Below are 26021 nucleotides of genomic sequence, written 5' to 3' on the forward strand. Positions count from 1 at the left end.
GTACGTACGAACGAACAAACGAACGAATGAACGAAAGAACAAACGAACGAACTTACGTACAGACGAACGTCCGTACGTACGAAAGAACGATTGAACGAAAGAACGTACGTACATACGAACGGACGTAGGAATGAACGAACGAATGAACGTACGCACGAACGAATGATCAAACGTACGAACGAACTAACGAATGAACTTACGTACGTACATATGTACGTACGAACGAACGAAATATCGTACGTACGTAATTACGTATGTAAGATCGAATGAACGAACGAACGAACGAGCGATCAAACGAAAGGACGAGCGATCGAAAGAACGAACGTAGGAAAGTAAGTTTGTACGAATGAAATAACGAACGAACGTACGTACGAACGACTGAACGGACGGACTGACGAAAGAACGAACGTACGTACGAACGAAAGAACAAACGTACGTACGTAAGCACGAACGAACGATCGAATGAACGAACGAACGTAGGAACGTACGTACGTTCCTACGAAAGTACGAACGAACGTACGTACGTACGAATACACAAAAGAACAAACGATCGAACGAACGAACGTACGCACGCACGTACGTACGTACAAACAAACGAACGTATATATGTAAGTACGTATGTACGAAAGAACTAACGAACGAAAGAACGAACGTATGTACATACGTACGTACGAATGACAGAACGAAAGATCGAACGTACGTACGATGAACGAACGAACGAAAGAACGAACGAAAGTACGTACGTACATACGTACTTACGAACGAACGAAGGAAATAACGAACGTACGTACATAAGTACGTATGTATGAATGAACGAAAGAACGTAAGCACGTACGTAACTACGTACGTAAGTATGTACGTACGTACGAACGAACGAACGAGCGTATGTACGTACGAACGAACGAAAAAAAGAACGAACGTACGTACGTATGAACGAACGAATGAACGAACGAATGAAAGTACGCACGAGCGAATGATCGAACGTACAAACATACGTTCGTAAGAACGAACGAACGAACGTACGTATTTACGTATGTACGTACGAACGAAAACAAGAACGATCGAATGAACGAACAAAAGAAGGAACGTACATACGTACGAACGAACGAATGAACGATTGAATGAAAGAACAAACGAATGTACATACGTACAACCGAACGAACGTCGGTACGAACGAATGAATAATCGTTTGAACGAAAGTACAAATGAACGTACTTACGTAGAAACGAACGGACGATGGAATGAACGAACGAATGAACGTACGCACGAACGAATGATCGAACGAACAAACGTACGTACGTGCGAACGAACGAACGTACGAACGAACTAACGAATGAACTTACGTACGTACATATGTACGTAGGAACGAACGAAGGTACGTAATTACGTATGTACGATCGAATGAACGAACGAAAGAACGAACGTATGTACATACATACGTACGAATGACCGAACGAACAACCGAACGTACGTTCGTACGTACGAACGAACGAACGAACTAACGTACGAACGAACAAATGATCAAACGAGCGTATGTACGTACGAACGAACGAAAGAACGAACAAAAGAACGAACGTACGAACGCATGAACGAACAAACGTACGTACGTATTTACGAACGGACGAACGAATGAACGTACGCAAGAGCGAATGATCGAACGTATAAACATACGTTCGTACGAACGAACGAACGAACGGCGGAACGAACAAACGAATGAACGAACGAACAAACGTAAGTACGTACGTACGTTCGTTCTTTCGTTGGTACGTACGAAAGTTCGTTCGTACGAACGTATGTTTGTACGTTCGAACATTCGCTCGTGCGTACGTTCATTTGTTCGTTCATTCGTCCGTTCGTTCGTAAGTACGTTCGTTTGTTCTTTCGTTCATTTGATCGTTCTTTTTTTCGTTCGTACGTTCGATCGTTCGTTCGTACGTACATACGTAAGTATGTACGTACGTACTCTCGTTCTTTTGTTCGTTCGTTCGTTCATTCGTTCGTTCGTACGAACGTATGTTTGTACTTTCGATCATTCGCTCGTACGTACGTTCATTCGTTCGTCCGTTCATTCGTAAGTACGTACGTACGTCTGTTCGTTCATTCGTTCGTTCATACCTACGTACGTTCGTTCGTTCTTTCGTTCGTACGTACATACGCTCGTTCGATCGTTTGTTCGTTCGTACGCTAGTTCGTTCGTTCGTTCGTACGTACGTATATTGTTACGTACGTATTTACATAGTACTTTCTTTCGTTCGTTCGTTCATTACTACATACGTACTTATGTACGTACGTTCGTTATTTCCTTCGCGCGTTCGTAAGTACGTACGTACGTACGTACTTACGTTCGTACTTTCGTTCATCGTACGTACATTCGTTCTTTCGTTCGGTTGTTCGTTCGGTCATTCGTACGTACGTATGCACATACGTTCGTTCTTTTGGTCGTTCATTCGATCGTACATACGTACTTACGTACGTACGTATATACGTTCGTTCGTACGTACATATGTACATACGTAAGTTAATTCGTTAGTTCGTTCGTACGTTCGTTCGTTCGATCATTCGTTCGTGCGTGCGTTCATTCGTTCGTTCATTCCATCGTCCGTTCGTATGTACGTACGTTCTTTCGTTCGTTCGTACGTACGGACGTTCGATCGTTTGTACGTAAGTACGTTCATTTGTTCTTTCGTTCAATCCTCTATTCGTTCGTAAATTTGTTCGTACGTACGTACGTTCGTTCGTTCGTTCTTTTGTTTGTTCATTCGATCCTTCTTTTTTTCGTTCATACATTCGTTCGTACGTACATACGTAAGTAAGTACGTATGTTCTTTCGTTCGTACGTACGAAAGTTGTGTGTACGCTCGATCATTCGCTCGTGCGTTTGTTCATTCGTAAGTACGTACGTACATTCGTTCGTTCATTCGCTCGTTCGTTCATACGTACGTTCGTTCGTACATACGGAAGTTCGTTCGTTTGTACGTAAGTACGTTCGTTTGTTCTTTCATTCAATCGTTCATTTGTTCGTTCGTTCGTACGTACATACGTAAGTACGTACGTTCGTTCATTCGTCCGTAAGTACGTACGTTCGTTCGTTCATTCGCTCGTTCGTTCGTACGTACGGACGTACGTTCGTTTGTACGTATGTACGTTCGTTTGTTCTTTCATTCAATCATTCATTCGTTCGTTCGTACGTACGTACTTTTACTTCTTTTGTTCGTTCATTCGATCGTTCTTTTTTTCGTTCGTACGTACATACGTAAGTACGTACGTTCGTTCTTTCGTTCGTAGTTAATACCTACGTACGTACATGTACACACACACATATATATATATATATATATATATATATATACACATGTACGTACGTATTTATATCTACAGGCGTACGTATATACACGTTCGTACGTACGTATATATATCTACAGGCGTCCGGATATACACACGTACGTACGTACGTATATACATACGTACGTACGTATATACATACGTACGTACGTGTGTATATGCATATATATATATACGTATGTACCTATATGCATACGTACGTACGTATGCATACGTACGTGTGTATATACGTATATATGTATATATATGTATATATATATGTATATATATATATATCGTGAGAAGACCCGGCAAGCCAAGTAAGATCGTTGCCAGTGCCCCTGGACTGGCTTGTGCGGGTGGCACATAAAAGACACCATTTCGAGCGTGGTCGTTTTCGTGCGGGTGACACGTAAAAGCACCCACTACACTCTCTGAGTGGTTGGCGTTAGGAAGGTCATCCAGCTGTAGAAACTCTGCCAAATTAGACTGGAGCCTGGTGTTGCCATCCGGTTTCACCAGTCCTCAGTCAAATCGTCCAACCCATGCTAGCATGGAAAGCGGACGTTAAACGATGATGATGATGATGTATATATATATGTATATGTGTATATATATATATATATATATATATATATATATGTATATATATGTTTGTGTGTATATATCTATGTATGTATGTATATATAAATGTATGTATAGATCTATGTATGTATATATATATGAATGTGTATATATGTATGTATGTATATATAAGTGCGTGTATATATCTATGTATGTATATATATATGGGAGAATATACAAATAATAACAACAGACGAGGACAGGTGGTGTAAATAACAAAAGTATATATTAGTATGACGCTCGGGAATACGGAAAGTCTTTGACGTTTCGAGCTACGCTCTTCAACAGAAAGAATACGGAGACAAGGAGAAAAACACGGAGAAAAAAAATTGAATAGTGTTCAGTCAACGGTCAATCATAATAATGGCCGATCATAACAATGACTGACCGGAAGTTAGAAATTCTTATTTCAGGAGAGCTAAGAAAGGGGGAGATAACAAACGGTGATCGGGAACGAGGGGCTGTGTGTGGGAGTAGAATGCTGGTGATCTTGACGTATGTAGTGTGAAAATGGGGAAGGGAGAAAGGGAGAAAGAGAGTTAGTAGTTGGTCAGTTGTAGTGTGTGCGTGGTGTGATGCGAGGGTATTGGTGTGGTGTGCGTGGTGTGATGCGAGGGTATTGGTGTGGTGTGATGTGAGGGTGTTGGGAGGTGGGGAAGGCATGGGTGGAGTGTGGGTTAGGCTTAGGGTGGGGTAGAGGTAGGGGTCTGTGGGTAGGGGTGGGTGGTGGGTGTAAGGAATTGGATGGGGTGGAGTGGGAAGGTAGAGTAGGAGTGTGTTGGGGTGTGGTGGGATGAGCTTATGAGAGGGTGTTGACGAGGAGGGAGAAGGGGAAGGTGGATGTAAGAGAGGGGGAAGATGGGTATGGGAGGGGAGAGGAAGAGAGGAGAGAGGGTGGGTATAAGAGAGGGAAGGTGGATTAAGAGAGGGGGAAGGTGGGTATGGGGAGAGAGAAAGAGGGGAAGGTGGGTATGGGGGGGGAGGTGGTGAGAGAGAAAGAGAGTGAGAGAGAGGGAAGAGGGGTATGGGGGGGAGAAAGGGAGGAAGAGAAAGAGAGTGAGAGAGAGGGGAAGAGAGTGAGAGAGTAAGGGTGAGAGAGTAAGAGAGTAAGGGTGAGAGAGTAAGAGTGTAGAGAGTAGAGAGTAGGAGAGTAAGAGTGTAGAGAGTAAGAGTGAGAGAGGGGGGAGTACGAGAGAAGAGAGTGAGAGAGAGTAAGATAGAGGAGAGAAAGAGTAGAGGTGAAGAGAAGTGGGAGTGGAGAGAAGTATGAAGAGAGGTGAAGAGACGTACAAAGAAGTAGGAATCGGAGCAGGAGGTGGGGGAGGGGAGAGATGGGTGGTAGGAGGGAGGGTGGGGGAGAGAGACAGGAGGAGGGGGTTAGATGAAGAGTGGAGGGGAGTTGAGCCCATGTGGCGCAAAGGAGCGAAGATAGAAGATTAATCCCTGTTCACGCTATGTATATATATATATGTGTGTGTGTATATATCTATGTATGTATATATATATATATATGTGTGTGTGTGTGTGTGTGTGTGTGGTGTATATATATATATATATATATTTATGTATATATACACACGTGTGTATCCTATGCTGGCATGGGTGTGACAGTTTGACATGAACAGATGAGTCTGAACGTAGCATCAAGTTCTATTTTCTGCTTCAGCATAGTTTCCATAGCTAAATTGATGCACTCCCTAATTAACAAGTTGTTAGGACACAGTATTTCGTTATACAACCATAATATACTACAAAGTGTATTAAACGTCTTTTTTGTTTTAGTCAATATTGTATTCTACTGCTATTGAATCACTTGTTAAGGTTCTCTACAGATATTTTTTAATAATTATAGCCAGCACAGATTTATAACACTTCGTATCTAAATACGCCTAATGAAGCAACGAGATCAAAGATGAAAAATGGATAATGTGTGTATGTGCATAGTTCAAGAGTTTTTGCTTCTTCATGTGTAGCCATGCGTGCCATTACTATCAATGGACTTATTGCTGACATAATCACTAAATACCGTGGTGTAACTGTTGTATTCCTCTCGGGAACTCGCAGAGAAAACACAAAGAGTTGTACAACTTAGTTATCACATTTATTTATTAATTATAAACAAAGAACTCACTCACCGAATGTTAATTATCAAGAAACAAGAATGCTTTCCTCGCCATATATCTCAATAACATTCAACCTCGACAGTCACTTAAAACAACAACGAAACAGGGACCTCAGACGAACTATACTGAGATATGGGACTTCAGACGAACACAAACAAATCTAACAGCCCATATAACTGTAACCTTTCCTAATGCTTATCATTACTTCCCAGAGAATACCGGGTACTTTTTCATGACACCAGCACTGTTGAGGTCACAAAGTACCAGCAAGACAAGATCCCTTAAAATTGAGGGATAAAAAACTTTGGTAGAGGGAAAGAAGCAGGTGTCTTGCTGAAGAGGTGAGTACCTGGCTTGTCCATCTGGAGAGAGACTCTGTGTGTGTGTGTGTGTGTGTGTGTGTGTGATGTGACATCAAGGCACAGGGTGAATATGAGAGATACGATAAGGGAGAGGAGCAGAAGAGGTGAATATATAACTAAGTGCCAACCAAAGCCTTGAGTGAATTTGGTAGACGAAACTGATGGAAGGTTGTTGTGAGTATGTGTGTGTCTCACAGCACCCCTTGACAGTTGGTTTCTTTACATCCCTGTAACTTAGCAGTTTGGCAAAAAGAATTGATAAAATAAGTACCAGGCTAAATGAAAAAAAAAAGTACTAGGTTCAATTTAACTAAAACAACAGGTGAAATTCAGAATTACACAGAACTGACTTGACCATAATAATAACAATAATTCTTTCTACTAAAGGCACAAGGCCTGAAATTTTGGAGGAGGGGACAAGTCAATTGCATCAACCCCAGTACATGACTGGTACTTAATTTATCAACCTCTGAATGGATGAAAGGCAAAGCCGACCTTAGTAGAATTTGAAATCAGAATGTAAAAATGGACGAAATGCCACTAAGCGTTTTGCCTGGTGTGCTAACGATTCTGCCAGCTTAATAATAATAATAATCCTCTCTATTGTAGGCAGAAGCCCTGAAATTTGGTGGAGAGGACTAGTCAATTACATCGATCCCAGTGTTTCACTGGTACTTAATTCATCAACCCCGAAAGGATGAAAGGCAAAGTTGACCTTGGCGGAATTTGAACTCGGAACATAGCACCAGACGAAATACCGCTAAGCATTTTACCCAGCATGCTAATCATTCTACCAGCCTACCTCCTTAATAATAATAATGATGATAATAATTGATGTAGCAATTATTATCATGAAAGGAAAAGAAAAAATTGATAAATATGGAGACCCGAGAATTGAGATTGCCTAGTTGTGGCAGCCACGAGGGTCAAACATAAAGGTTGTCCCTATTGTCATCGGAGCATTGGGTTCAATGGCACCCAGCCTGAAGAAACATCTGGAAACTTTGGAAATACCCTACAATCTAGGTGTATAGCAAAAACTGGCATTGCTTGGAACAGCATACATATTGTGTAAAGTACTGTCTGTCTGAGGTCCTTGTGGTGACTTAACAGACAGTATAAACCATCGGTAGACACAATATCTTCAACCAACAACATCATGATATTGGATACTGTGCGATGTCTTAAATAATAGTAAATAATAATATATATAGCCTCGGGCTGACCAAAGCCTTGTGAGTGGATTTGGTAGACGGAAACTGAAAGAAGCCCGTCGTATATATGTATGTATATATATGATGTATATATATGTATGTGTGTTTGTGTGTCTGTGTTTGTCCCCCCACCATCGCTTGAAAACCGATGCTGGTGTGTTTATGACCCCGTAACTTAGCGGTTCGGCAAAAAGAGACCGATAGAATAAGTACTAGGCTTCTAAAGAATAAGTCATGGGGTCGATTTGCTCGACTAAAAAGGTGGTGCTCCAGCATGGCCGCAATCAAATGACTGAAACAAGTAAAAGAGTAAAAGAGTATGTAAAAACTAACACTTCCTTTTCTGAGCTGAGATTTGAAACCTAATCTAAGGATTCTCGCTCATCTGACCAAACAGGCACGAAAGAAATTTCTTTTTCCTGTCAAAAATGATAGATGGTTTCCCTTAGCCATATCATTTAAGGTTCAAGTGGACAGGGTGCACCTTACATTGTTAGGAATTTCTCCTGCGGTATGTCTGCCTTTCTCGCTGTTATGACCATTATAAATACAGCAATCTGTCAAAGGACGGCAGAGAGAAGTAGCCAGAGGCAAGATGGCCAGCAAGTAACTTCACCAGTTAAGCAGGCAACAGAGATCCAGATATTCAACATGAACGGCCCAACACAGTAGCAATCACAGAACATAAACGGACACCACCGAATGACCAATGCACACACAGATAAGATGGTTGCAAAGGGGCGACAGAAAAAGACCTGAAGGAACAAGGAGAAGGGATAAGGAAAGCTGATGAGGACGTGGAAGGGAGCTTATATAATGGTGGGTGGACATAGCTGGGAAGAAGATAAGATGGTTGTAAAGGTGTGCTAAAGTAAGATCACAAGGGGATAATAGGGGATATGAACAGTGGATTATTAATTATGCTGAGATGTTATAAGATGGAGAGAAAAACTCAATTACTCAACTTTTTCCTTACACACAACTTCACCACCCTCTGTACAATTACAGCTTCCCCCCCGAATAGGGCCGACTTCATGGGACTCACCATCGTAAATACAGTAACCTATAATAAATTAATGATTTGGTTGTTTTGAGTTTTTATACATGAGTTTCGGTTTGCGGAACGCTACTAGCACGTTCCAGTGTTTTATAGACGAAGTTGTCTGCGGACTTGATTTTTGTGTTTGCTCATGTACAATTACAGTTTTCTCCTGGAATAGGCCCGACTCCATAGGGCTTTCTTTTTTGTAAAAACAATCATCTATAATAAATTAACGATTGGGATGTACAGTGATTGAAAGGTCCAGAAATAAAGGTAGTCATAATTTGACTCATAAAAGAAACACACACACACACACACACACACACGAATAACACATTAGCAAATTCTGCACCAGGCAATGCTTTTATGGAAGGTTGCATTTTTGGGTCTGCTGTATAAGACTGTCAGTTTACACACTGAGTGTTGGTGGGAATCTGTAGGGCTCTGCCATGCACTGTACATGCATTAATAAAGTTATGTTCTACTCTTATGCACCCCCTCATCCCCCTCTACCCTACCTCCTCCTCCTCATCATGTGACATATCTTATCTAACGCTCATTGTTGTATTTATGTCCTTATCCCCTCTCCTTGTTCCATCTGACACCCCTTTGCAACCATCTTATCTTCTTCCCAGCTATGTCCAGCCACCATTATATAAGGTATCCTCCTCATCTGCATCAACTTTCCTCATCCCCTCTCCGTGTTCTTTCAGGTCTTACTCTGGCACCCTTTCACAACCATCCTATCTTCTTTACAGCTTCTCCCACCCATCCTTAAAGAAGTCCATCAAACATGTATATATATATGTGTGTCTCTTCATGTCTTCAGTTCAGTTTCTGCAAGTGTCGACTTTGCCTTTCATTAGTACCAGTTGATCACTGGGATTGTTGTAATCGACCAACCCACTTTCTACCAACATTTTGGCTTTGTGTCAGTTGTAGAAATGATAACCATTTTTATTAAGGTACCAGCCTGGCAGAAGTGTTAGAACATCAGATGGAGAGAAAAACTCAATTACTTACCAGGAATTGGGTCATCTTGAGGCGTTTCCACACAATTAACATAACCAGTCTCTGTACAAGTACAGTTTCCTCCCTCAAGAGGCCCGACTCCATAGAACTTTCCTTTGTAAAGACAATCATCTATAATAAATTAATGATTGGGATGTACAGTGATTGAAAGGTTCAGAAAGAAATAAAGGTAGTCAAAATTTGACTCAAAAGAAACACACACACACACACAAATAACACACTAGCAAATTCTGCTCCAGGTAATACTTTTACAGAAGGCAGTATTTTTGGGTCTGCTGTATAAGACTGCCAGTTTACACACTGAGTGTTGGTGGGAATTTGTAGGGCTCTGCCATGCACTGTACCTATTTCACTGTATATGCATTAATACAATTGTGTTATACTCTTATGCTCCCCACCTCCTCCTCCTTATCATCATGTCTGCTTTCCATGCCTGTATGAAATCCATTGCGGCAGAATTTCTACAGCTGCATGCCCTTATTATCACCAACTTTCATCTTTCAAAGCAAGGCCAATACTTTGCCAAGACCAACCATGTCTTCACATTGCTAGTATGAAGATAAGGTAAGGTTCAAGACAAACCAGAGCAGGACTCAAACTGAAGATAAGAATATGGCTCAAAAGAGGGTTTACGGTGAAGGTGAGAGACGGGTGATGATTAGAGCAAGTTTCAACGGCCATGGTTTGGTTTCGGTTTAAAGCTATGCTAAAGTTGAGCCTAACCCATACCTTGACCTTTACACTGGGCTTTAGTTTAAGTCGGATTGAAGGTGTAGGTCAGAGAAAGATGAAGGCTAATGCAAATAGACGAAGGTTGAAAATGCTAATACCAGAATGATATTCAATGTCAAAGTCAGTAAGAGTAGTCAGTAAAGAGCTAGTATTCCTTCTCTCTTCTAGCTCTGAGCCTTCTTGATGTGGAGACTCAGAGTATTGGTTGCTGTAGTTCTTCTTTCTGTTGCTATTGGGGTTGGTTGTTAGGTTTGATCGGTTCTTGTGGTCATGTAAGTACGATGAGACTCTTTGGTATTTCATAACAGACAGTATTATGAGAAAATCAAAGGAAAATGAATATGCAGGAACCACATCGATTCTCTGGAATCTTCAGTTCCAATTCCTTTCCAGATTACTGGTTTTTCCAGAGGCATTCACCATCATCATCATCATCGTTTAACGTCCGCTTTCCATGCTAGCATGGGTTGGACGATTTGACTGAGGACTGGTGAAACCAGATGGCTACACCAGGCTCCAATCTGATTTGGCAGAGTTTCTACAGCTGGATGCCCTTCCTAACGCCAACCACTCCGAGAGTGTAGTGGGTGCTTTTACATGCCACTGGCACGAAGGCCAGTCAGGAGGTACTGGCAACGGTCACACTCAAAATGGTGTATTTTACGTGCCACCTGCATGGGAGCCAGTCCAGCGGTACTGGCAACGAACTCGCTCGAAAGTCTTTTCACGTGCCACTGGCACAAGTGCCAGGAAGGCGACATTGGTAACGATCACGCTCAAATGGTGCTATTTACATTCCCCTGGCACGGAAGCCAGATAGCTGGTGCTGTGACAACGATCAATCCTTTCTACTATAGGCCCAAGGTCTGAAATTTGGAGGGAGTGGGGTAAGTCAATCACATTGACCCCAGGATTTCACTGATGCTCAGTTTATCGACGCCATAAGGATGAAAGCAAGGTTGACTTTGATGGAATTTGAACTCAGAACATAGGGATGGATGAAATGTCGCTGAGAGATCAGGAAAGAATATTGTAGACATATCAGAATAATACTGAACTGAACTCTCAGAATAGAATTGCAGCTATAAACTGCCTGGTGGTACCAGTTGTCCAGTCTGGCTTTAATGTCATCAGTTGGAATCTGAATGATTTCCAGCATATGGACATAAAGACCAGAAAACTGCTCACACTAAACAGGATGCACCACCCAAAATCAAACGTCCACAGTTTCTATCTCCCATGAAAGGGAGGCGCCGGAGGTCTGGAGGTCTAATCCAGCTTGAAATGTCCTGTAAAACGACCACGATAGGACTTCAAATGTACATCCAAAGTAACACCGTCTCGATGATACAGCTGGTAAGGCAACACGAACAGGGTAAGAAACTGCACTCAATCTCAAAGGAGGCATATAAATACAGACCGGAGCTTAACCTCCCTGATTATGATAAGGAGGAGACACCACCCACTAAGGCAGTAAACCGTGTAAAACAAAAGCCAAACAGGAGAGCTTGAAGGAAATATCAAGATTGTAGCAAGAAAAACCATTTCATGGGCAATGCCCCAAATGAGCTGATGTAGTTGTAAGAAGAACCCATCAGTGGCTGAAGAGTGTTGGTTTGAAAGCTGAAACAGAAGGATTCATCTTAGTAGCAAGAGACCAGAGTCCCCCCTCACCTGGAAGTATCAAGCTAATGTCACACACAATGAGGTAGACTCAAATTGTAGACTCTGCAATGACAATCTTGAGAGTATTGACCACATTGTTGTTGGTTGCTCAGTCCTTGCCCTTACAGAATATAAAACCAGGCATGATCACGTTGGCCAATACTTGCATGGATGATATGCCGCCACTATGGCATCTCACACCCTAAGAACTGGTATGAAGACCATCCAGAAATAAAACAATTGCCCAGGATAAAAGTAAACCTTGTTCAAAAGTAGATGTTCTGTGGTTGAGAACACACATGGATTTTGCTGATCATTTAAACGGTTCCTACTATTTAGTTGTGGAGGCACAATGGCCCAGTGGTTAGGGCAGCGGACTCGCAGTCATAGGATCGCAGTTTCGATTCCTAGACCGGGCATTGTGAGTGTTTATTGAATGAAAACACCTAAAAGCTCCACGAGGCTCCAGCAGGGGATGGTGGCAAACCCTGCTGTACTCTTTCACCGCAACTTTCTCTCACTCTTACTTCCTGTTTCTGTTGTGCCTGTAATTCAAAAGGTCAGCCTTGTCACACTGTGTCACGCTGAATATCCCCGAGAACTACGTTAAGGGTACACGTGTCTGTGGAGTGCTCAGCCACTTGCACGTTAATTTCACGAGCAGGCTGTTCTGTTGATCGGATCAACTGGAACCCTCGACGTCATAAGTGACGGAGTGCCAACAACTACGTAGTTGTAGCCGATAGTTTGTTGAAATGGTCTGAAATTTGAAAGTGTACAAAACCAACCTCCTCAGTTGTGATGAAGTTTTTACATGATTTATTTGCAAGATGTGGCATCCCAGACAAGATAGTACCTGACAATGGAACACAATTTGTGTCTTGTGAATTTGAAAAATTTTGTGAAACAGCACATAAAAAGCACCATCCGATTGTGGTCAAAGCCAGCTCCTATGGCCCCTTGTGCCGGTGGCACGTAAAAAGCACCCACTACACTCTTGTGTTAACAACAAACAAGATGAGGACAAATATCTGTCAAATGTAAATAATGTACATAATTCCTCATCTCTTAAATATAGAACTTTATTAAATGCTGATAGTGTTGTATTCCTCTCGGGGGACTCGCAGAGAAAAGACAACGAGTTGTACAACTTAGTTATTACATTTATTTACTAATTACATACAAAACACACTCACCGAATGTTCGTTATTAATAAACAAGAATCATGTCCTCGCCATATATATCAATAACCTTTTACTTTGACAGTCACACAAAACAACAACAAAACAGGGACCTCAGACGAACTACATTGAAACACAGGACCTCAAACGAACAACAAACAAATCCAACAGTCCAACAGTACATATAACAGATAGGTATTTCAGTTTGAAGTGCTAACAATTCAGTCAGCTTGTCCCCTTCTTGTCTCTTTTGGTTGAGACCAATGTGTGCAATTTGATAACTTTGAGTGCTTACCTGGGTCATCCACTTCTTCTGAAAGCTTATTTCCACAAGTAACAGTGCCATTTAGTTGACATATACATGTTGTGTCAGGAATGGGTCCTGCATTGTGATCTTCACCCATGTAATGGCAAACTATTTGTGTAAAGGACAATGAAAGTATTCATCATTATCGTCGTCATCATCATAATCTTATCTTTTTACTCATTAGACTGTTGCCATGCTGGAGCACCACCTTTAAGAATCTTAGTCAAGTAAATCAACGCTAGGACTTATTTTTTAAAGCCTGGTACTTATTCTATCAGTCTCTTTTACTGAACTGCTAAGTTAATGGGACATAAACACACCAGTAGCAGTTGTCAAGTGGTGATGCTGGTGGGAATATAAACATAGACACAAGGACACACACACACACACAAATAATATATATATATATATATATATATATATATATATATATATATATATATATATACAATGGGCTTCATTTGGTTTCTGTGTACCAAAATCATTCATAAGGTTTTGTTTGGTTGGAAGCTATAGTAGAAGACACTTGCCCAAAGTGCCACGGAGTGGGACTGAACCCAGAACTCTGTGGTTGGGAAGCAAGCTTCTATATTTCATGAAATTTGCCATTTAGGCATTACAAAGATTAGCAGAAGCTAGGGCTGGACAGAAACATTAATGACAAAATGAGGATGACATAGATGAAAAATGAGAGGGACACTGATGCCCACCGATCGGTAACCCCTCGAAAACCTTTGTTCACTATGGTTACAATTAATTTACAGTCAATAATCAATTTACAATCAATAATTCTCCATCATCATACCTGATACTGCCATCAGCCAAGAGTCCATGTTGTAATCTACTTCGTTAGTAAAGTATAAATAACTCAATTCATTGCAGGTGGCCTTGACCGTGTTAATGGTGGTACGGGTAACTACCTCAGCGGCCACCTGCGGGGGAAGCAAGCTTCTTACCACACAGCAATGCCTGTGCCTCCATACTAATTTGAGTTGGACAAGCACCGAGGCCTGTCCAACCCAACCTAAACCAAACCAGCATGTATGTTTCTTTTTTCTCTTACAGATGAACAAAGATAGGTGCCCTATCTATCACCAACTGCTCTCCAGTGCAAACTGCATCAGTTTCGTTATTGTACTACCAGCACTTGTTCATAGACATTTCAAAAGTAAATAGACACATCTCATTTATACTGTTTCATTTGTGCAGACACAACCAGGTGCTTTAAACTTGTTAATGTATTCTACATGAGGCATGGCTATTAATTGTTTATTTCAATACAAAGAAACAAGAAGAAAGAGAGATAAGAAAGGAAAAGAAAGTTAAAAAGTAGTGGGAATAAAGCAGCAGAAAATGGAAGATGAGGGGGCAATGGGCTACCTGACAATGACAAGTCCCTTAACTGCTTTGGGGTTGTTGGGGGTGCTGCAACCATGCAGCGTATCTAAGGTGAAAAAGCCTGGAAGAGCCCATCCCTCACCAGGCTAAACTCATTTCTAAAGCTGAGAGGACTGGAGCAACATGAAATGAAGTGGCTTACTCAAGATCACAACAGACTGCTCCGTTCAGAGAGTGAAACCACAATCTTACAGTTGTGAATCCAACACCCTAACCACTAAGCCAGTGGTTTTCAAACTGTGGTCCGTGGACCACAGGGGGTCCGCAAGGACAAGACAGGGGGTTCGTGAACAGCAAATACTTTTTATGGGCAATTTGATTTTATATATGTTTTTTAATCAAAATCTTTTAATTGACAATAAACCTATTTGTTAAATACTGTTAAATAAATAAATGTAAAAATATATGTTATTTTAAGCAAATATTTATGTATAAATTTCATAAGCGTTTATAAGGGGGTCCCTAAGGTAAAGCCTGAAATATAAAAAAGGGGTCCGCAAGTCAAAAAGTTTGAAAACCCCTGCACTAAGCGATGCGCCTCCACTAGTGGTACTCATTTTTATCAGGCAGGCATAACGTCGCCAACACTAGTAATCACTCCAAACACCATGATGTTGACTGGATGTTTGATTTTTATCACTTTCGGTATGTTTTGGGGACATGGCAAATCATTGGTTGTTCTGTGTGTTCAGCATCTGTTTGCATTGGAACTTCTGGTGCAAATGCCAAGCAGTACAGCATGTCATTTCCAAATTTCTGGCAGAGTGAATTGTGTCATAGTGCCCAACTGACCCTACTATACTGTGTAGTTAACAAAATCTAAAGCAAACAATACACATGTGTGAAATTGGAAATATAAAATAGCAACAATTTACCCATTGCACCCTGTATATAATTCATTATTATTATTATTATTATCATCATTTGTCTTTCACACTGGCATGTGTTGGACAGTTTGATGAAATTGTGTGAGCTGCAGGTCTGCTTTGGCTTAGTTTCTATGGCTGGATGCCCTTTTTAATGCTAACCACTATACAGAATGTATTGAGTGCTTTTTCCGTTGTGAAACCGGCAGTAGTAAAGTTACTAAGCAACTTGCAAGATGAGTTCTTGGGATTGAATTGGAAGTGGCTTTGTACCAGGTGTCAAGGAGCCTAAAGTAGGATACAAAGACAGAAAGAGGTGTTGAAAGGTTACCCTGCAATACATAAGGGTGGAAGAAGTTAGAAAGAGAGATAAATATGGTGGTAAGAAGGTGTTGGGTACAGCTTTACGGTAACAAGGTGATAATCAGAGAGAATAGAGACAGGTGTGACTGTGTGGTAAGAAGCTTGCTTCCAAGCTACATGGTTCTGGGTTCAGTCCCACTGCATGGCACCTTGGGCAAGTGTCCTCTTCTATAGCCTCAGAGTGACCAAAACCTTGTGAGTTGATATGGTAGACAGAAACAGAAAGAAGCCCTTTGTATATGCGTGTGTGTGTCTTTGTGTTTGTCTTACACCAGTGCTTGACAACCTGTGTTGGTATACTTACATCCCCTTAACTTAGCAGTTTGGGAAAAAAAACTGATAGAATAAATACCAGGCTTAAAAAAACGTACTAGGGTCGATTCATTTGACTAAAAATTCTTCAAGGTGATGCCTCAGCATGGCCACAGTCTAATGACAGAAACAAAAGAAAAGAGGATTGGGAAAAGTGGATGAGGAAGTTCATGAGAGTGTGAGAGGAGAGCAACGGATGGTTAGAATTTGGGGTCGAGGTGAATGTAGTGAATGGTGAGAAAAGACAGAGGCATGGTTGATGTTAAATATCAGTTTGGATTGAAGGTGAAAGGAATAGAAAAGGATTAAGGAAAGAAGAGGTGATAGGTTGCAGTAGAGAAAAGGTGGAAAGGAGCAGTGTAATACAACTGTAGGGAGGCGCAATGACCCAGTGGTTAGGGGCAGCGGACTCGCGGTCATAGGATCGCGGTTTCGATTCCCAGACCGGGCATTGTGAGTGTTTATTGAGCGAAAACACCTAAAGCCCCATGCAGTTCCGGCAGGGGCTGGTGGCGAACCCTGCTGTACTCTTCCACCACAACTTTCTCTCAGTGGTTAGGGCAGCGGACTCGCAGTCATAGGATCGCGGTTTCGATTCCCAGACCGGGCGTTGTGAGTGTTTATTGAGCGAAAACACTTAAAGCTCCACGAGGCTCCGGCAGGGGATGGTGGCGAACCCTGCTGTACTCTTTCACCACAACTTTCTCTCACTCTTACTTCCTGTTTCTGTTGTACCTGTAATTCAAAGGGTCAGCCTTGTCACACTCTGTGTCACGCTGAATATCCCCTGAGAACTACGTTAAGAGTACACGTGTCTGTGGAGTACTCAGCCACTTGCATGTTAATTTCACGAGCAGGCTGTTCTGTTGATTGAATCAACTGGAACCTTTGACGTTGTAAGCGACAGAGTGCCAACAAATAATTTAATTGATTTAAAAAAAAAAAGATTTTTTAAATACCTTATTTTTGGATTGCATATTGTAATGATGATGAAGATGATTCTGCATGAAATATTATAAAATAAAATACGAAAAGAAAAAATACCTTTAGTGGAGTTATCTATCAACGTAGCTGTGTTAAAGCAAGCAATTTTTCCTTCTGCTGTGCAGTTACATCCTGAATCATGAATTGGGCCCACATCTACATACTTGTCAATATAAAAGCATACACCTGTAGAATAGAAAAGCACACAGATGCATAAATAGATACATACACACACACACACACACACACACATATACATATATCATCGTCGTTTAACGTCCGCTTTCCATGCTAGCATGGGTTGGACAATTTGACTGAGGACTGGTGAAACCAGATGGCTACATCAGGCTCCAATCCGATTGGAGCTTGGTGTATATAATATATATATATATTTTTTTAATATAAATCTATGTAGCATATATACACATGTGTGTAATTTAACCACTTCTCTATAGATAGAACAAATAAAATGATGATCAGCCTAAATCGATTTTTGATCCTTATTGGCATCTTATCAGAGGTGTCTACATCATTTTGACCAATCTCAGAGAAAGGAGCAGTCAATGTGCTTATATACACAAGTCAAGTAGCTTCAGAGCTCTGGAGCTACTAATTTGCACATCACATGTATTATTAGTTACAGAGCAGTATTAATTCAAAAGAGTACTATATTGAATCCTTGAAACTGTAGTGTTTATCTTGGGAAAACAGCTTGTATAGATGTCTAGTATTAAAAAAACACGCATATATTTAACAACTGACAAATGTAATGCTACTTTTATCTACATTGTTTTGAATTAATCATGCATCATTTTGTAGCTTCAAAATTTCAATGATATTATTTTTAAAAAATAACATTGTAGGGTAGGTGTGAGAGGCTTGATCTGGCCAGTTTGAATATAAAACATGTAGAATATTTGGACCTGATATGAGCAGTTTAAATGCTAAAGGGTTAGATTTATATCATTTTAAAACAAGGAATTAGTATCAGAACCAGGACTGGTTTCAGGCAGATATAAAAAAATGGTCAAAATGATCTAAATAAAAACTTTCTAGCAAAATTTCATATCAATTTTTGTTCCAAACATTAACTTAATTACGGCAAAGTAATTCTACATTCTTCATTATTTACAGAATTAATAAAAAAAAACAAATGCAGTGTGTTTCAGTAAAAATATGGTAACAAAAGGGTTACTGTATCAAAAAATATAGGGGTGATAGAGAAGCAATAGGAAAAAAGAAAAAAAGAGAAAAAAATTGACATAGAATGTGATATATCAGGTCATCCCATAAGTTCTGTCCGAATTTTGAATAAAGAAAACAAGTGATCAAATGTTATATTTAATTGAAATTTAATCATCAATGTACTTTCCCTGATTATCTATGACTTCCTTCCATCTATTTACAAGCTTTTTAATCCCATCAATGTAAAATGCTTTTGGTTTCAAAGCGAAAAACTCTGAAATGTCAGTTTTGACCTCCTCCTGACTTGCGAAAGTTATGTCCCCCAAATGATTCTGTAAACTACGAAACAAATGGTAGTCTGAAGGAGCAAGGTCAGGAGAATAAGGTGGATGAGGAATTTTTCCCAACCAAGCTCTTCAATCGTCTGTGATGTGATCTTTCCATTGTGGGGTCGCGCATTGTCCTGATGAAACATCATTCATTTTCGATTCACTAAAGCAGGTCTTTTTTACTTCAAAGCTTGGTTCAAACGCTCTAATTGCTGACAGTAGACTTGAGTATTGATTGTTGCATTAGGTGGTAACAATTCAAAGTGAATTACTCCTTTGTAATCTCACCAGATAGAGAGAACCTTTTTTCCATGAAGTTCCCTTCTTGGTTGTGGTTGAGCTTTTTCCCTTTTACCAAGCCACTGTTTACGACGTTTAACATTTTGACAGAAGATCCATTTTTCGTCACCAGTCACAAGTCTATCCAAAAAGGGTGAAATGAGTTCACGAGAATGAAGAGAAGAGCAGATGTCACTTCAGGATTTGCGGTTGCTTTCGGACATTTCATGAGGTACCCATTTTCCAAGTTTAGGAACCTTTCCAAGTTGTTGAAGATGATGATGAACAGTTGTATGGTTTGAACTAAGCTTTATTGCCAATTCTTCAACTGATAATGCAGGATTTTCTTCAAGTAATGCCTCAAGGATCTTATCATCAAACTCAACTGGATGTCCTGTTCGATCGTCATCTTCAAGGCTGAAATCTCCACTTCTGAATTTTGTAAACCATCTTCCACAAGTTCTTTCATTCAAGCATTCTTTCCCATAAACTGAGTGTATGTTTCGAGTCGTTTCGGCTGCAGAATTTCCATTTTTTGTACTCATAAAGCATTATGTGCCTTAAATGCTCTTTGGATACTTCCATGTTAGAAAGGGTTTTAATCAAAGAAATTTTAATTCTATTATTCTGTAAAATAATATTTAATTAGTTTAAGTGTACACAAATGCATAAAAATAATTTTTAATTCAATTAGACATTCTAAAATACTATTAAATTTCATTTAATTTTAAAAATAGTTAAATTCGGACAGAATTTATAGGATGACCTGATAATATGGTAAGTATTTAGTTGGTGTGTAAATTGCAAGGGAATAATTGAACTCTTTGCTTAATTTGTGTATGACATGTAATGCATAGGATACATTTCCCTGGGTTCCATGCATCATATATGATACACATACCTAATTTCTGTTCCAGCCTCCTGGAAAATGGATGGTCTTGAGGTCATCTGGTGCAATACAGCTTGGTATTGAATCTCTCACATTGTTTGAGAAGCCAGTTAAGGTTACTGATGATTGTACCATCTTCTTCTCACAGGGCATAAATGTTATCTTTTCCCAAGCATTGCTTTCTCTTGACAGACTTCAGACCTCAATTCTATTTGCAAGCTTTTAGCTCTCATAGGCCACCAAATAGCAGAAATCATCTACTACTTCTAGAGAGCCTCCTGGGCATTCAAGAAAATCAGTTTCTGATGTATCTTTATGGCTCCTGCACATCCTCCACATACAAACACTACTTTCTCTGTTAACCGTCCTACTATTCCGTTGTACCTCTTGTGTGTCCATAGTTTGCACTGTGCACATCGAATGGAATTTCTGTTAACACCTTTCCTACATATCGAGCAGGGCCATTCACCTGAAAGGTGGTAGGGTCTTGTCTGATTTCTTGTTTACTAGGATCTTGGTCTTTGCTAAGTTAACATATGCATACATATATCATCATCATCATTTTTTAACATCTGCTTTCCATGCTGGCATGGGTTGGACGGTTTGACAAGAGCCAGCCAGGTAGAAGACTACACCTGGCTTCTGTGTGTATTTTGACATGAGTTTTACAAATAGGCGTAGGAGTGGCTGTGTGGTAAGTAGCTTGCTGACCAACCACATGGTTCTGGGTTCAATCCCACTGCGTGGCACCTTGGGCAAGTAAGTGTCTTCTACTGTAGCCTCACCCGACCAAAGCCTTGTAAGTGGATTTGGTAGACGGAAACTGAAAGAAGCCTGTTGTATATATGTATATATGTATGTGTGTGTGTATATGTTAGTGTGTCTATGTTTGTCTCCCAACATCGCTTAACAACCGATGGAGGTGTGTTTACGTTCCCGTAACTTAGCGGTCCGGCAAAAGAGACCGATAGAATAAGTACTAGGCTTCCAAAGAATAAGTCCTGGGGGTCGACTTGATCGACTAAAGGCGGTGCTCCAGCATGGCCGCAGTCAAATGACTGAAACAAGTAAAAGAGTAAAAGAGAGTAACGAGTAAAGAATCTGAACAAATTTATTTGGAAACCCAATATCATGCAATGAAATATGTAAAGTTTAAATACCTTTAGGATCATCCAGCATTATCATTGTTGGGTCTTCATCATTTTCACATACAATTTTCCCACTAAATGTACAATTACAGTTTAAGCTAGGAATTGGACCCTCTGGATAGCCTTCTCCCTTATAAAAGCACATAGTTTCTGTAACAGAATAAGAAAGCACATGAAAACATCTGCCTGTCTATGCATCTCTATCAATGCATGTGTGTGTGTGTGTATGTGTGTGTGTATATGTGTGTATATATATATATATATATATATATATATATATATATATATATATATATATATATCATCATCATCGTTTAACATCCGCTTTCCATGCTAGCATGGGTTGGACGATTTGACTGAGGACTGGTGAACCAGGTGGTTACACCAGACTCCAATCTGATTTGGCAGAGTTTCTACAGCTGGATGCCCTTCCTAACGCCAACCACTCAGAGAGTGTAGTGAGTGCTTTTACATGTCTCCCGGCATGAAGGCCAGTCAGGTGGTACTGGCAACGGCCACGGTCAAAATGGTGTCTTTTACGTACCACCTGCATGGGAGCCAGTCCAGCGGCACTGGCAACGATCTCACTTGAATGTCCTTACACATTCCACCGGCACAAGTGCTAGGGCACAGGTGCTAGGGCACAGGTGCTAGGGCACAGGTGCTATCACAATTTCGCTTTTGCTTGCCTCAACAGGTCTTCACAAGCCGAGTTTCTGTGTCCAATGTAGGAAGGTACGCATCCTGGCAGAGGCCTTGGATTTAGGTATCACTTGGCTTGCCGGGTCTATATATATATATATATATATATATATATATATATATATATATATATATATATAATTATATATAAAGGGCATTAACTGTGTAGTAATGCCTCACGCTTCGAGGGACTAAATAAGTCAAAAACTACCAAAAAATAAGCAACATATTTACTGAAAGCGAGGGAATGCAGCTTTCAAAATTTATCTCTTAAAAACATTTAACTTAACGGTAGACCACTGGTTTCTCAATCAAATACAGAAAAACTGTGAAATAACCTGCATTCATTTGTTCATCAGTACATTTATAGAAAAATTATGAATTTTTTTCATTATTTTTTTCATTATGAGGTTTTTTTCACGCTGACTACTTGATAAATTCTTATAAAGAATTTATCCTATATTATATTATATATATATATATATATATATATTTATATATGATAAAATGTTATAGTTTGCTTGAAGCATTGTATATGGTATGTAACATTGAAAGAAATAGATGGCTAGACAATGCAAAATGGACGGTAAGATGAGGTAACGAAAATTAAAAGTAAGTTACTTTATAATCTTTGATTTTTTTTTTATTGTTGTTGCTGTTGTCCTTTTATCAGTCCAATATTTCAGGATCTAAAAGTCCCTTCATCAGGGTTTAAGGAACTTTCATTGGATAATGTTCCAATTTCCTCTCTTTGGGATAAAATTTTGATCTAAATCTTTTTCTCAAGTTGTTTTCAAGCATTTTTGATGGTTATTTTGCTTTCTCAGTGAATGACATCAATTGCTAATATAGTATTTTGTGAAATCAACTTTCTTTTATGTATGAGATGTTTAGTTTGTGTGCCTGTGGGTCTTTCTTTTAATGTCAAGTATTGTGTGTTGAGTTCTAATCTACTATTTATTTGCAGACTGAGTCTATGCATGAGCAAGGCTTCCTTAATTCTTAAGTTGCACACATTTCTATCACTGGCTTCAATGGTAATGGTAACATGTCGATTGATGTTTCTGCGTTTGCCTTTGTGTTTTTTGAATGAGGACACACATGTGTTGTGGTGTTTTTTAATGCAAGTGTGGAGTGTTAGAGTCATGCTACCAATGTAAAACTCTTTACCTTTGTTGCATTCAATCTGGTACACCTGTATGTACCTGTATCGTGAATAGAGCATTTAGTCAGCGAGCATTGATTGTTGTTGTCTCTGGATTACTTTTTAGGCAGAAGAAGGATAATATTGTCATGGCAGTGATTCATGAAATGAGAGATGCCTTTCTATCTGTCAGTTTATCTGTTTGTATGTTTGCCTATCTGTTTGCCTGTCTGTCTGCTGTCTGTCTATTTATCTGTTAGTATGTCTGTCTGTGTCTATGTCTGTCTGTGTCTATGTCCGTCTGTGTCTATGTTTGTCTGTGTCTATGTCTGTCTGTGTCTGTCTGTCTGTGTCTATGTCTGTCTGTGTCTATGTTTGTCTGTGTCTATGTCTGTCTGTGTCTATGTCCGTCTGTGTCTATGTCTGTCTGTGTCTATGTCCGTCTGTGTCTATGTCCGTCTGTGTCTATGTCTGTCTGTGTCTATGTCTGTCTGTGTCTATGTTTGTCTGTGTCTATGTCTGTCTGTGTCTATGTCTGTCTGTGTCTATGTCTGTCTGTGTCTATGTCTGTCTATGTCTGTCTGTGTCTATGTCTGTCTGTGTCTATGTCTGTCTGTGTCTATGTCCGTCTGTGTCTATGTCCGTCTGTGTCTATGTCCGTCTGTGTCTATGTCTGTCTGTGTCTATGTCTGTCTGTGTCTATGTTTGTCTGTGTCTATGTCTGTCTGTGTCTATGTTTGTCTATGTCTGTCTGTGTCTATGTCTGTCTGTGTCTATGTCTGTCTGTGTCTATGTCTGTCTGTGTCTATGTCTGTCTATGTCTGTCTGTGTCTATGTCCGTCTGTGTCTATGTTTGTCTGTGTCTATGTCTGTCTGTGTCTATGTCTGTCTGTGTCTATGTCTGTCTGTGTCTATGTCTGTCTGTGTCTATGTCTGTCTATGTCTGTCTGTGTCTATGTCTGTCTGTGTCTATGTCTGTCTGTGTCTATGTCCGTCTGTGTCTATGTCCGTCTGTGTCTATGTCTGTCTGTGTCTATGTCCGTCTGTGTCTATGTCCGTCTGTGTCTATGTCCGTCTGTGTCTATGTCTGTCTATGTCTGTCTGTGTCTATGTCTGTCTGTGTCTATGTCTGTCTGTGTCTATGTCCGTCTGTGTCTATGTCCGTCTGTGTCTATGTCTGTCTGTGTCTATGTCTGTCTGTGTCTATGTCTGTCTATGTCTGTCTGTGTCTATGTCTGTCTGTGTCTATGTCTGTCTGTGTCTATGTCTGTCTGTGTCTATGTCTGTCTGTGTCTATGTCTGTCTATGTCTGTCTGTGTCTATGTCTGTCTGTGTCTATGTCTGTCTGTGTCTATGTTTGTCTGTGTCTATGTCTGTCTGTGTCTATGTCTGTCTATGTCTGTCTGTGTCTATGTCTGTCTGTGTCTATGTCTGTCTGTGTCTATGTCCGTCTGTGTCTATGTCCGTCTGTGTCTATGTCTGTCTGTGTCTATGTCTGTCTGTGTCTATGTTTGTCTGTGTCTATGTCTGTCTGTGTCTATGTTTGTCTATGTCTGTCTGTGTCTATGTCTGTCTGTGTCTATGTCTGTCTGTGTCTATGTCTGTCTGTGTCTATGTCTGTCTATGTCTGTCTGTGTCTATGTCCGTCTGTGTCTATGTTTGTCTGTGTCTATGTCTGTCTGTGTCTATGTCTGTCTGTGTCTATGTCTGTCTGTGTCTATGTCTGTCTGTGTCTATGTCTGTCTATGTCTGTCTGTGTCTATGTCTGTCTGTGTCTATGTCTGTCTGTGTCTATGTCCGTCTGTGTCTATGTCCGTCTGTGTCTATGTCTGTCTGTGTCTATGTCCGTCTGTGTCTATGTCCGTCTGTGTCTATGTCCGTCTGTGTCTATGTCTGTCTATGTCTGTCTGTGTCTATGTCTGTCTGTGTCTATGTCTGTCTGTGTCTATGTCCGTCTGTGTCTATGTCCGTCTGTGTCTATGTCTGTCTGTGTCTATCTGTGTCTATGTCTGTCTATGTCTGTCTGTGTCTATGTCTGTCTGTGTCTATGTCTGTCTGTGTCTATGTCTGTCTGTGTCTATGTCTGTCTGTGTCTATGTCTGTCTATGTCTGTCTGTGTCTATGTCTGTCTGTGTCTATGTCTGTCTGTGTCTATGTTTGTCTGTGTCTATGTCTGTCTGTGTCTATGTCTGTCTATGTCTGTCTGTGTCTATGTCTGTCTGTGTCTATGTCTGTCTGTGTCTATGTCTGTCTGTGTCTATGTCTGTCTATGTCTGTCTGTGTCTATGTCTGTCTGTGTCTATGTTTGTCTGTGTCTATGTCCGTCTGTGTCTATGTCTGTCTGTGTCTATGTCTGTCTGTGTCTATGTCTGTCTGTGTCTATGTCCGTCTGTGTCTATGTCCGTCTGTGTCTATGTCTGTCTATGTCTGTCTGTGTCTATGTCTGTCTGTGTCTATGTCCGTCTGTGTCTATGTCCGTCTGTGTCTATGTCCGTCTGTGTCTATGTCCGTCTGTGTCTATGTCTGTCTGTGTCTATGTCTGTCTGTGTCTATGTCTGTCTATGTCTGTCTGTGTCTATGTCCGTCTGTGTCTATGTCTGTCTGTGTCTATGTCTGTCTGTGTCTATGTCTGTCTATGTCTGTCTGTGTCTATGTCTGTCTGTGTCTATGTCTGTCTGTGTCTATGTCCGTCTGTGTCTATGTCCGTCTGTGTCTATGTCCGTCTGTGTCTATGTCCGTCTGTGTCTATGTCCGTCTGTGTCTATGTCCGTCTGTGTCTATGTCTGTCTGTGTCTATGTCTGTCTGTGTCTATGTCTGT

At 40.5% G+C, this 26021-nt stretch overlaps 1 protein-coding gene across 1 annotated transcript in view; it reads right to left on the bottom strand.

Annotated features, from left to right (window-relative positions):
* LOC106883177 (uncharacterized) overlaps nt 1-26021 on the bottom strand; it is a 114984-nt gene that overhangs the window by 53709 nt on the left and 35254 nt on the right. The window contains exons 11-14 of the mRNA XM_089343420.1: nt 21369-21506; nt 17587-17712; nt 13592-13711; nt 9710-9829 (exon numbers count right to left, since the gene is read on the bottom strand). Of these exons, the coding sequence (XP_089199546.1) occupies nt 9710-9829; nt 13592-13711; nt 17587-17712; nt 21369-21506 (504 nt within the window). The remainder of the gene's footprint in view (nt 1-9709; nt 9830-13591; nt 13712-17586; nt 17713-21368; nt 21507-26021) is intronic.

The sequence above is a fragment of the Octopus bimaculoides genome, chromosome 27 (genome assembly GCF_046866305.1).
Source record: "Octopus bimaculoides isolate indiv1 chromosome 27, ASM4686630v1, whole genome shotgun sequence".
Taxonomy (NCBI): Eukaryota; Metazoa; Mollusca; class Cephalopoda; order Octopoda; family Octopodidae; genus Octopus; species Octopus bimaculoides.